Source organism: Eptesicus fuscus, chromosome 25 (assembly GCF_027574615.1).
Source record: "Eptesicus fuscus isolate TK198812 chromosome 25, DD_ASM_mEF_20220401, whole genome shotgun sequence".
In the NCBI taxonomy this organism is placed as follows: domain Eukaryota; kingdom Metazoa; phylum Chordata; class Mammalia; order Chiroptera; family Vespertilionidae; genus Eptesicus; species Eptesicus fuscus.
The window spans coordinates 8,635,452-8,649,168 of record NC_072497.1 but is presented as its reverse complement, the minus strand read 5'-3'; the positions used below and the strand labels follow the sequence as shown (position 1 = coordinate 8,649,168).

Genomic DNA, 13,717 nt, shown 5'->3' with positions numbered 1-13,717 from the left:
ACTACACTAGACTAGACTAGAGTGTGAGGTGGGTGGTAGGCGTCTACCCACAGAGTCCAGGATGGAGCCAGGCAGACTACACTATACTACACTAGACTAGACTATAGTGTGAGGTTGGTGGTAGGCGTCTTACCTCAAAGCCCAGGGTGGTGCCAGGCAGACTACATTATACTAGACTAGACTACACTAGACTATAGTGTGAGATTGGTGGCAGGCCTCTTCCCACAGAGCCCAGGATGGAGACAGGCAGACTACATTATACTAGACTAGACTAGACTAGACTATAGTGTGAGATTGGTGGTAGGCCTCTTCCCACAGAGCCCAGGATGGAGACAGGCAGACTACATTATACTAGACTAGACTAGACTAGGGTGTCAGTTTTGTGGTAGGCGTCTTCCCACATGCCCAGGATGGAGCCAGGCAGACTACACTATACTAGACTACACTAGACTATACTAGACTAGAGTGTGAGGTTGGTGGTAGGCATCTTCCCACAGAGCCCAGGATGGAGACAGGCAGACTACACTATACTAGACTACACTAGACTAGACTAGAGTGTGAGGTTGGTGGTCGGCATCTTCCCACAGAGCCCAGGATGGAGACAGGCAGACTACACTATACTAGACTACACTAGACTAGACTAGACTAGAGTGTGAGGTTGGTGGTAGGCGTCTTCCCACATGCCCAGGATGGAGCCACGCAGACTATTCTAGACTAGACTACGGTGTGAGGTTGGTGGTAGGCGTCTTCCCACATGCCCAGGATTGAGCCAGGCAGACTACACTAGACTACACTATACTAGACTAGACTAGACTAGAGTGTGAGGTTGGTGGTTGGCGTCTTCCCACAGAGCCCAGGATGGAGCCAGGCAGACTACACTACACTAAACTAGACTAGACTAGACTAGAGTGTGAGGTTGTTGGTAGGCGTCTTCCCACATGCCCAGGATGGAGCCAGGCAGACTACACTAGACAAGACTAGACTAGAGTGTGAGGTTGGTGGTAGGCGTCTTCCCACAGAGCCCAGGATGGAGACAGGCAGACTACACTATACTAGACTACACTAGACTAGGCTATAGTGTGAGGTTGGTGGTAGGCGTCTTACCTCAAAGCCCAGGATGGAGCCAGGCAGACTACACTAGACTAGACTAGACTAGACTAGACTATACTAGGGTGTCAGTTTTGTGGTAGGCGTCTTCCCACATGCCCAGGATGGAGCCAGGCAGACTACACTATACTAGACTACACTAGACTAGACTAGACTAGAGTGTGAGGTTGGTGCTAGGCGTCTTACCTCAGAGCCCAGGATGCAGCCAGGCAGACTATACTACACTAGACTAGACTAGAGTGTGAGGTTGGTGGTAGGCGTCTTCCCACAGAGCCCAGGATGGAGCCAGGCAGACTACACTATACTAGACTGGACTAGACTAGACTGTGAGGTTGGTGGTAGGCGTCTTACCTCAGAGCCCAGGATGGAGCCAGGCAGACTACACTATACTAGACTAGACTAGAATAGAGTGTGAGGTTGGTGGTAGGTTACTTACCTCAAAGCCCAGGATGGAGCCAGGCAGACTACACTAGACTACACTAGAGTAGTGTGTGAGGTGGGTGGTAGGCGTATTCCCACAGAGCCCAGGCAGACTACACTAGACTAGACTAGAGTGTGAGGTTGGTGGTAGGCGTCTTCCCACATGCCCAGGATGGAGCCAGGCAGACTACACTAGACTAGACTAGGGTGTGAGGTTGGTGGTAGGCGTCTTACCTCAGAGCCCAGGATGGAGCCAGGCAGACTACACTATACTAGACTAGACTAGACTAGAGTGTGAGGTTGGTGGTAGGCGTCTTACCTCAGAGCCCAGGATGGAGACAGGCAGACTACACTATACTAGACTAGACTAGACTAGAGTGTGAGGTTGGTGGTAGGCCTCTTCCCACACAGCCCAGGATGGAGCCAGGCAGACTACACTAGACTAGACTGGACTGGACCAGAGTGTGAGGTTGGTGGTAGGCGTCTTCCCACAGAGCCCCGGATGGAGCCAGGCAGACTACACTAGACTAGACTAGACGAGACTAGAGTGTGAGGTTGTTGGTAGGCGTCGTCCCACATGCCCAGGATGGAGCTAGGCAGACTACACTATACTAGACTAGACTACACTAGATTGTGATGTTGGTGGTAGATCTCTTCCCACACAGCCCAGGATGGAGCCAGGCAGACTACACTACACTACACTACACTACACTACACTACACTAGAGTGTGAGGTTGGTGGTTGGCGTCTTCCCACAGAGCCCAGGGTGGAGCCAGGCAGACTACACTATACTAGACTACACTAGACTAGACTAGACTAGAGTGTGAGGTTGGTGCTAGGCGTCTTACCTCAGAGCCCAGGATGCAGCCAGGCAGACTATACTACACTAGACTAGACTAGAGTGTGAGGTTGGTGGTAGGCGTCTTCCCACAGAGCCCAGGATGGAGCCAGGCAGACTACACTATACTAGACTGGACTAGACTAGACTGTGAGGTTGGTGGTAGGCGTCTTACCTCAGAGCCCAGGATGGAGCCAGGCAGACTACACTATACTAGACTAGACTAGAATAGAGTGTGAGGTTGGTGGTAGGTTACTTACCTCAAAGCCCAGGATGGAGCCAGGCAGACTACACTAGACTACACTAGAGTAGTGTGTGAGGTGGGTGGTAGGCGTATTCCCACAGAGCCCAGGCAGACTACACTAGACTAGACTAGAGTGTGAGGTTGGTGGTAGGCGTCTTCCCACATGCCCAGGATGGAGCCAGGCAGACTACACTAGACTAGACTAGGGTGTGAGGTTGGTGGTAGGCGTCTTACCTCAGAGCCCAGGATGGAGCCAGGCAGACTACACTATACTAGACTAGACTAGACTAGAGTGTGAGGTTGGTGGTAGGCGTCTTACCTCAGAGCCCAGGATGGAGACAGGCAGACTACACTACACTAGACTAGACTAGACTAGACTAGAGTGTGAGGTTGGTGGTAGGCCTCTTCCCACACAGCCCAGGTTGGAGCCAGGCAGACTACACTATACTAGACTGGACTAGACTAGAGTGTGAGGTTGGTAGTAGGCGTCTTCCCACAGAGCCCAGGATGGAGCCAGGCAGACTACACTAGACTAGACTAGACGAGACTAGAGTGTGAGGTTGTTGGTAGGCGTCGTCCCACATGCCCAGGATGGAGCTAGGCAGACTACACTATACTAGACTAGACTATAGTGTGAGGTTGGTGGTAGGCGACTTCCCACAGAGCCCAGGATGGAGCCAGGCAGAATACACTATACTAGACTACACTAGACTAGACTAGACTAGAGTGTGAGGTTGGTGGTAGGCATCTTCCCACAGAGCCCCGGATGGAGCCAGGCAGACTACACTAGACTAGACTATAGTATGATATTGGTGGTAGGCGTCTTACCTCAGAGACCAGGATGGATCCAGGCACACTACATTAGTCTAGACTAGGGTGTGAGGTTGGTGGTAGGCGTCTTCCCAAATGCCCAGGATGGAGCCACGCAGACTACACTAGACTAGACTACGGTGTGAGGTTGGTGGTAGGCGTCTTCCCACAGAGCCCAGGATGGAGCCAGGCAGACTACACTAGACTAGACTAGACTAGACTAGAGTGTGAGGTTGGTGGTAGGCGTCTTACCTCAGAGCCCAGGATGGATCCAGGCAGACTACACTATACTAGACTAGACTAGACTAGACTAGAGTGTGAGGTTGGTGGTAGGTTACTTACCTCAAAGCCCAGGATGGAGCCAGGCAGACTACACTATACTAGACTGGACAAGACTAGAGTGTGAGGTTGGTGGTAGGCGTCTTCCCACAGCGCCCAGGATGGAGCCAGGCAGACTACACTTGACTAGACTAGACGAGACTAGAGTGTGAGGTTGGTGGTAGGTTACTTACCTCAAAGCCCAGGATGGAGCCAGGCAGACTACACTATACTATACTGGACTAGACTAGAGTGTGAGGTTGGTGGTAGGCATCTTCCCACAAAAACCAGGATGGAGCCAGGCAGACTACACTATACTAGACTAGACTAGACTAGAGTAGAGTGTGAGGTTGGTGTTAGGCGTCTTCCCACAGAGCCCAGGATGGAGCCAGGCAGACTACACTACACTACACTAGACTATAGTGTGAGGTTGGTGGTAGGCCTCTTCCCCCAAAACCCAGGATGGAGCCAGGCAGACTACACTAGACTAGAATTGAGTGTGAGGTTGGTGGTAGGCGTCTTCCCACATGCCCAGGATTGAGCCAGGCAGACTACACTAGACTAAACTAGACTAGACTATAGTGTGAGGTTGGTGGTAGGCGTCTTACCTCAGAGCCCAGGATGGAGCCAGGCAGACTACACTAGACTAGACTAGACTAGACTAGAGTGTGAGGTTGGTGGTAGGCGTCTTCCCACAGAGTCCAGGATGGAGCCAGGCAGACTACACTTCACTAGACTACAATAGACTAGACTAGAGTGTGAGGTTGGTGGTAGGCGTCTTCCCACAGAGCCCAGGATGGAGCCAGGCAGCCTACACTACACTAGACTAGACTAGAGTGTGAGGTTGGTGGTAGGCCTCTTCCCACACAGCCCAGGTGGAGCCAGGCAGACTATACTAGACTAGACTAGACGAGACTAGAGTGTGAGGTTGTAGGTAGGCGTCGTCCCACATGCCCAGGATGGAGCCAGGCAGACTACACTAGACTAGACTATACTAGACTAGACTATAGTGTGAGGTTGGTGGTAGGCGACTTCCCACAGAGCCCAGGATGGAGACAGGCAGACTACACTATACTAGACTAGACTACACTAGACTACACTAGAGTGTGAGGTTGGTGGTAGGCATCTTCCCACAGAGCCCCGGATGGAGCCAGGCAGACTACACTAGACTAGACTAGACTATAGTATGATGTTGGTGGTAGGCGTCCTACCTCAGAGCCCAGGATGGATCCAGGCACACTACACTAGTCTAGACTAGAGTGTGAGGTTGGTGGTAGGCCTCTTCCCACACAGCCCAGGTTGGAGCCAGGCAGATTACACTATACTAGACTGGACTAGACTAGAGTGTGAGGTTGGTGGTAGGCGTCTTCCCACAGAGCCCAGGATGGAGCCAGGCAGACTACACTAGACTAGACTAGACTAGACTAGAGTGTGAGGTTGTTGGTAGGCGTCTTCCCACATGCCCAGGATGGAGCCAGGCAGACTACACTATACTAGACTAGACTATAGTGTGATGTTGGTGGTAGGCGACTTCCCACAGAGCCCAGGATGGAGACAGGCAGAATACACTATACTAGACTACACTAGACTAGACTAGACTAGAGTGTGAGGTTGGTGGTAGGCCTCTTCCCACAGAGCCCAGGCTGGAGCCAGGCAGACTACACTACACTAGACTTGACTAGACTATAGTATGATATTGCTGGTAGGCGTGTAGCCACAGAGACCAGGATGGAGCCAGGCAGACTACATTAGTCTAGACTAGGGTGTGAGGTTGGTGGTAGGCGTCTTCCCACAGAGCCCAGGATGGAGCCAGGCAGACTACACTATACTAGACTAGACTAGACTAGAGTGTGAGGTTGGTGGTAGGCGTCTTACCTCAGAGCCCAGGATGGATCCAGGCAGACTACACTATACTATACTAGACTAGACTAGACTAGACTAGAGTGTGAGGTTGGTGGTAGGTTCCTTACCTCAAAGCCCAGGATGGAGCCAGGCAGACTACACTATACTAGACTGGACAAGACTAGAGTGTGAGGTTGGTGGTAGGCGTCTTCCCACAGCGCCCAGGATGGAGCCAGGCAGACTACACTTGACTAGACTAGACGAGACTAGAGTGTGAGGTTGGTGGTAGGTTACTTACCTCAAAGCCCAGGATGGAGCCAGGCAGACTACACTATACTATACTGGACTAGACTAGAGTGTGAGGTTGGTGGTAGGCATCTTCCCACAAAACCCAGGATGGAGCCAGGCAGACTACACTATACTAGACTACACTAGACTAGACTAGACTAGAGTGTGAGGTTGGTGGTAGGCGTCTTCCCACAGAGCCCAGGATGGAGCCAGGCAGACTACACTACACTAGACTAGACTATAGTGTGAGGTTGGTGGTAGGCCTCTTCCCCCAAAACCCAGGATGGAGCCAGGCAGACTACACTAGACTAGAATTGAGTGTGAGGTTGCTGGTAGGCGTCTTCCCACATGCCCAGGATTGAGCCAGGCAGACTACACTAGACTAAACTAGACTAGACTATAGTGTGAGGTTGGTGGTAGGCGTCTTACCTCAGAGCCCAGGATGGAGACAGGCAGACTACACTACACTAGACTAGAGTAGACTAGAGTGTGAGGTTGGTGGTAGGCGTCTTCCCACAGAGCCCAGGATGGAGCCAGGCAGACTACACTAGACTAGACTAGACTAGACTAGAGTGTGAGGTTGGTGGTAGGCGTCTTCCCACAGAGCCCAGGATGGAGCCAGGCAAACTACACTAGACTAGACTAGAGTGTGAGGTTGGTGGTAGGCCTCTTCCCACACAGCCCAGGTGGAGCCAGGCAGACTACACTAGACTAGACTAGACGAGACTAGAGTGTGAGGTTGTAGGTAGGCGTCGTCCCACATGCCCAGGATGGAGCTAGGCAGACTACACTAGACTAGACTAGACTAGACTAGAGTGTGAGGTTGGTGGTAGGCGACTTCCCACAGAGCCCAGGATGGAGACAGGCAGACTACACTATACTAGACTAGACTACACTAGACTACACTAGAGTGTGAGGTTGGTGGTAGGCATCTTCCCACAGAGCCCCGGATGGAGCCAGGCAGACTACACTAGACTAGACTAGACTATAGTATGATGTTGGTGATAGGCGTCCTACCTCAGAGCCCAGGATGGATCCAGGCACACTACACTAGTCTAGACTAGGGTGTGAGGTTGGTGGTAGGCGTCTTCCCACATGCCCAGGATGGAGCCAGGCAGACTACACTAAACTAGACTAGACTAGACTAGAGTGTGAGGTTGGTGGTAGGCTTCTTACAAATGCCCAGGATGGAGCCACGCAGACTATCCTAGACTAGACTACGGTTTGAGGTTGGTGGTAGGCGTCTTCCCACATGCCCAGGATTGAGCCAGGCAGACTACACTAGACTAGACTAGACTAGACTAGAGTGTGAGGTTGGTGGTAGGCGTCTTACCTCAGAGCCCAGGATGGAGACAGGCAGACTACACTATACTAGACTAGACTAGACTAGAGTTTGAGGTTGGTGGTAGGCATCTTCCCACAGAGACCAGGATGGAGCCAGGCAGACTACACTATACTAGACTAGACTAGACTAGAGTGTGAGGTTGGTGGTAGGCGTCTTCCCTCAGAGCCCAGGATGGAGCCAGGCAGACTACACTATACTAGACTAGACTAGACTAGACTAGAGTGTGAGGTTGGTGGTAGGTTACTTACCACAGAGCCCAGGATGGAGCCAGGCAGACTACACTAGACTACACTAGACTAGACTAGAGTGTGAGGTTGGTGGTAGGCGTCTTCCCACAGAGTCCAGGATGGAGCCAGGCAGACTACACTACACTAGACTAGACTAGACTAGACTAGACTATAGTGTGAGGTTGGTGGTAGGCCTCTTCCCACAGAGCCCAGGATGGAGCCAGGCAGACTACACTAGACTAGACTAGACTAGACTAGACTAGAGTGTGAGGTTGGTGGTAGGCCTCTTCCCACAGAGCCCAGGATGCAGCCAGGCAGACTACACTATACTAGACTACACTAGACTACACTAGACTAGACTAGAGTGTGAGGTTGGTGGTAGGCGTCTTCCCTCCGAGCCCAGGATTGAGCCAGGCAGACTACACTACACTAGACTAGACTGGACTAGACTCGACTAAACTATAATACGATGTTGGTGGTAGATTTCTTACCTCAAAGCCCAGGATGGAGCCAGGCAGACTACACTAGACTAGACTAGACTAGACTAGAGTGTGAGGTTAGTGGTAGGCCTCTTCCCACAGAGCCCAGGATGGAGCCAGGCAGACTACACTAGACTAGACTAGACTAGACTAGAGTGTGAGGTTGGTGGTAGGCGTCTTCCCACAGAGCCCAGGATGGAGCCAGGCAGACTACACTACACTAGACTAGACTAGACTAGAGTGTGAGGTTGGTGGTAGGCGTCTTCCCACAGAGCTCAGGATGGAGCCAGGCAGACTATACTACACTAGAGTAGACTGGACTAGACTAGACTATAGTACGATGTTGGTGGTAGGCCTCTTACCTCAGCCCAGGATGGAGCCAGGCAGAATGCACTAGACTAGACTAGACTAGAGTGTGAGGTTGGTGGTAGGCGTCTACCCACATGCCCAGGATGGAGCCAGGCAGACTACACTATACTAGACTACACTAGAGTAGACTAGAATAGAGTGTGAGGTTGGTGGTAGGCGTCTTCCCACATGCCCAGGATGGAGCCAGGCAGACTACACCACACTAGACTAGACTAGACTTGAGTGTGAGGTTGGTGGTAGGCCTCTTCGCACAGAGTCCAGGGTGGAGCCAGGCAGAATAGACTAGTGTTGAGTAGTGGATATGAGATGAGATTGATGGATGTAGTTTTCTCTCTGCAGAAATATCAATGAATGCCGTGTACATTGCTCTTCCGTCCTATCCCCTGTTTCCCTGCTCTTTTCGATAACCATCTATTGCTTTTCCATATTCTAATTGAATCACACATTTCTCCTGTAGCCCGCACAGTCCTAGAACCCCTGCTATAGTGTGATTTCACATTATTAGTGTTAGGCCAACACTCACCTTTGATTTTCTTTCTCGTCGATGTCTCATCTCAAGTCATTTTCATAAGCTACTAGGTCCTTCGGGCTCGGGCATCACACCTGTGACCGTGACCTGTGGAGTATCTGAGCGCTGACATTAACTGTCGTCACAGCTTGCACAGCATCTGCCTTTTCAAATGACCGGTTGTTGCTGCCCATCATGGTGTCAAGTATGGGGTTTGCAAGTTCCCAGCTCGGAATGAAAAGGATTCTGAGCCCCGCTCTCATCCAGGGAGGGGAAGCTGACAATGGGTGCTGGTATTTTTCATCTTAAACTCCACAGCAGCGCATTTACATGTGTGTGTGCATGTAGCCACGTGGGACCTGTGTGTGTGTGTAGACCCCCACGCGGTTGTCATGTACTCTTTCAACTTCTGGTCCTTAACGTCTCCCAGTTCATTCACTGGAAAGCACTCACACCCTAGGATCCCCTATGCACAGCTGGGTGCCTACTTGCTTGTCCCTCTGCAAGGATGCCCTTCCCGGAGTGACCCCCACCCCCTGCAGTCTGACCAGGACGGGTGTGGTCGCCCCCCTGGTGCAGATGAGGAAACTCAGGCACAGAGGCCTGAAGCAACTTACCCAGGTGTGACCCGCAGGCAGAGGGCAGAGCTGGGGTTCAAGCTCAGCTCGTTGGCCGCCCCACAGGGGCGCCTTGGAGCCCCAGCTGTGACCTGGCCCCGGCTCCGTCCCCCGGGCCGTGGGAGCCAGACACTGAGCGTTCTCTTCCCTCCCAGGCTTCATCCCCCCGCCTCTCATCTTCGGGGCCGGCATCGACTCCACCTGCCTGTTCTGGAGCACGTTCTGCGGGGAGCAGGGCGCCTGCGTCCTCTACGACAACGTGGTCTACCGGCACCTGTACGTCAGCATCGCCATCGCGCTCAAGTCCTTCGCCTTCCTGCTCTACACCACCACGTGGCAGTGCCTGCGGAAGAACTATAAGCGCTACATCAAGAACCACGAGGGCCGCCTGAGCACCAGTGAGTTCTTTGCCTCTACTCTGACCCTAGACAACCTGGGGAGGGACCCTGTGCCCGCCGGCCAGACGCATAGGACAAAGTTTATCTATAACCTCGAAGACCATGAGTGGTGCGAGAACATGGAGTCCGTTCTATAGTGACTCAGGGGGCGAACTCTGTATAGCAATCAAAGGGTCATTTTTCCTACAAAAAAAAAAAAAGAAAGAAAAAAGGTTTCCAAAAACCACACGCACACGCACACACATACACACACACAGGACCTTTATCCTTTTCTCCACATCAGAGCCAGACGGCCTTCAGAATGAGGAGAGCTTGGGACCACGTGTCTGACGCGTGACCTACCTGCTGGGCGCAGGGCCTGCTCTGGGACGCCAGCGCGGGGTCTCAGGATGCCGACGGCTGCAAGCAACGGGCACTGCCAAGTTCAGGGAACAGTGGTGGCCAGCTCGGAGGACGGACGTTCCTGAACACACATACAGCATACAAACGAGAGACAACTCTTTTTAAAGAAAGTCTACTAAAAACCACACGTTGACAACACGGCCAGGATAAGCACTAGTGACACCCCCGGGCCCCCCTTCCCGTGGGGGGCGGGGGGCCCGCAGGCGGGAGGAGGGGGCCCCCCCCTCTCTAACCTTCGCAATATGGGTCACTGTGTAGACGCCTCACCCAGTCTGCCTGTGGTTCAAGGCCCGCGCGCTCAGCGATGCTAACGGGTGATCCGTGTGGAGTCTGTAATTGGCACCTCTCACCAGCTCCATTTCCACGTTCACGCCGAGGGCCCGCGGGGCCGGGTGCAGGGCCAGCACCTCGCCTGCCCCCGGAGCGCCTCCCAGTGGCGGGGCCCCCGCCCCGCAGAGCGACCTCAGGAAGCAGGGGCCTCACTGGCTATGACTGGCTTCTCTCAGAGCCGGTGAGGCCCAGCCCAGCCCAAGTCATTTGCTTACATTTGCCAAACATTTTGCCATTTTTTAAAAAAAAATCCTGCAATGCCTACGGATTTCAAACTGTTGTCTGTATCACCCTCCAATACTATTTTTAACGACTTCCGAACCTGTGTTGGCCGCCAGGCTCTGACACGGGTCTTAGGCCGGATTTCCTATGCTGGTTGCTTTCACTTTCTCCCTTTTTTAATGCACCAAAAATATAATGTGATTCAAGGGAAGAGATGAATCTATGGTAATTTTTTTTATCATTTTATCCTCATTCGGACATTCCGCAAAAACGAGAACATACAGTGTGTTACACGTAGAAAAAAAATGCTTGAAAAGAGCGTGGCTCTGCGGCCGCCTCTGGAAGAGCCGCATCGGAGACAGAGGGAGGGCCCTTGTGTGTGCGCTCCGTGTCCCACGAGGCGCCCCGGCAGCCCGTGGAGGAGACACGCGTGGGTGCGGGCCATGTGTATGTGCTCTGGGGAGAGGACACAGCGAGGCCCGAGGTGTGTGGTCATGAATAAGCCCACAGGCTCCTGGACGCTACCGCATGTCCAGTGCACAGTGTCAGTGCGGTTCTCAGGGGCGCCCCTGAACTCAGAGGTGCGTGCGTGTGCGTGCGTGCGTGTGTGTGCGTGTGAAGTGACAACCTCGAACAGCTCGCAGCAGCCCTGTCACTGTCGGGGGTAGAGTCCTGGGAAGGCCTCTTGCAGCAGCAGACTGGGCCTGGGGGGCCATTCCCAGAGAGGTCGGGACATGCACAGCCCGTGTACTGACCTGTCCTCCTTCCTCGGTGACCTTGGTCCAGGCTGACCTTGACCCTGGCAAGGACCTCAAAGGTTGGTTGGTTGCTTTGCTTTTCTGCCTCAGGCACATAGTTGCAGTCACACAGAAGGAAAAAAAGGTTAAAGAAAGAATTGGGGAGAAAGGGGTGTTGCACCCATTTTTTAACAGGAACTGTACCAGCGGCGGTTTGAGGAACAGCCCAGGCAGAGAGCTGGTGCGGGGTCCGCTGGCGGGGCGCGGGGTCAGCTCTCTGGGGCAGGATGCTTCCGAAACGGCCTTTTCCCCTGGAGCGTGTCCGTCTGTCCTGGTTCACACTCGTCGATGTGTAACCAGCAAAAGGTTGGGCTGTTCTCCAGCGAATTCCTAAAATCTAACGTGGCTCAAAAAATGTGTCCACACTCTGAGCAATCGTCAAGGCATTTCATTTTCAAACTGCGCTGCCAGCTGCTGCCGTGTGTATGCATTTTGGGGGACACCCTGTGTACGCTGTCACCCCCCGGAGGCCCTGCGACCACGCTGTGCAGCTGGGGGTTTTGTCTGGAAAGCGTGTTGCGGATGGGTCGCCGCCCCCTCAGGTACCGCACGGCTGCCCACGCTCAGCGCACACACGGGAGCCCCGTGACCTGGCGTTTCACGGAGCTGTTGGCTGCTGTTGCTGCTTTATTGAAAGTTTTGAAAACTCCTTGCATTTTGGATTTTTCCCCTGCGGTTTTAGGATGAATGGGAGCAAAGGCAAACAACCCCAGACTCGGCATCAGCAACCACTGGGTGGAAATGTAAAGGGCCAGCGTGTCGCCTCTGAGAATTCCAGTTCCTCAGACACTGGAACAGAGGGCCTAGCGTAGCGTACACGGTTCTCTTTGTGCTGCACAGAGCCACGGACACACACTGCCAGCCCAGCCCTCGGGGGTCTGTCTGGTTTCGAGTGGTATTTCTGAATGGAAAGATTTCCCGGTCAGATCCCCATGGGTCCAACAGAAAACAGGCACGCCGGGGGCAGGCACAGCCTAGAGGGCAAGTCCCAGCGCCCCCCGCATCCTAGCTGAGCAAGCACCGGCGGCATGGAGACGCTCTTCGCTGCCACTTTGGACAGATATTTGTAACCCCCGACCATAGACCCAGGCGTCCAGGCGTCTTTTACCAACATGATTCCTGCAGAGGGAGTACACACGTTCTTCAGATTCTCCCTCGGGGCGGTGGCGGGGTGGGGCGGGGTGGGGGGGGGAGGGGGTCCTGCTTGCTTGCTGCCTTCCTTCAGCCCAGACTACGCTTGCCCGCTGCTTCACGCCTCACAGGGAGCTGCTTGCTGCAGAGAGCCAGAGGCCCCCGCTCAGGGACGGAGGAGTCTGCTCGTGCTTAACAGGCAGAATAAAGAGGGAAACCGAGAGCTTCCCCGGAGCCCTCTCACGCCCTGTCCTCCGAGCAGGAAGGCAGGCGTGTGTGCCCTCCATGCACCCGCTGCTCTCACCTCCTCGCAGCGCGAAGCTTCCTGTAGAGACGGTTTCTGAGGTTGGCCGGGCAGCAGCCCACACCTTCACATCCCCAACCCCGCCTCCCTGCCTCCCTGCCTCCCTGCCCCTGCCTCAGGCGCCCGATTCCCCGTCCGCCCGCTGCACGCACCTGTTTGACAGCGTGGGAAAAGCAGGTATCTGTCGAGAAGCCACGAGCACATATGGGACACACAGTAGGGCTTCCGTGCTCCTCTGAGCCTACCCACCGCCGTCTCGATGGCCTGCCCTCAGCCACAACCTGGCCACGCTCGAGGCGAGAATCCAGGTCAAATCCCTAAGAGGCGCCACGCTTCCCGAGAGAGGGTGTTCCTGACATTCAGTCCCACCTAGAAAACTCACTTGGGGCATAAATACCGCCCGTGCCTTCTCGTCCACGGTCCTCACCCCTCCCTGCTCGGTCCGGGCTCTGAGCAGCTGCAGGGCCGACTCATCTCAGAGCCACTGGCCCCGAGGAAGCCTTTGGTCCCGCTGGGCACGATGGGGCTCGCGACGAAGCCGTGAGACAGCTGTGGCTGGGGACAGGCTGAGAAGGGCCTTCTGTCCGATGCTATTGCCCAGCATCACCCGGGCATCTCCTGCGTGTGCACAGCGACCCCCACATCCCGCTCCCCACACCGGTCGGTGACCTCAGAGGGCTTGGCCATCACAGCAGGGACGACACGAGGCGGAAAGCCTAAA

General features: G+C 54.0%; 1 protein-coding gene across 4 annotated transcripts in view; it reads left to right on the top strand.

Annotated features, from left to right (window-relative positions):
• Window positions 1–13,717, top strand: part of SLCO3A1 (solute carrier organic anion transporter family member 3A1) — a 207,994-nt gene that overhangs the window by 189,978 nt on the left and 4,299 nt on the right. For 2 of the 4 annotated variants that reach the window (XM_054713286.1, XM_008156470.3), the window contains exon 10: window positions 9,568–9,810. In XM_054713286.1, the coding sequence (XP_054569261.1) occupies window positions 9,568–9,810 (243 nt within the window). Of the gene's footprint in view, window positions 1–9,567; window positions 10,976–13,717 lie in introns of those variants that run through there. The other 2 variants (XM_028132591.2, XM_008156469.3) reach the window with 2 other exon arrangements.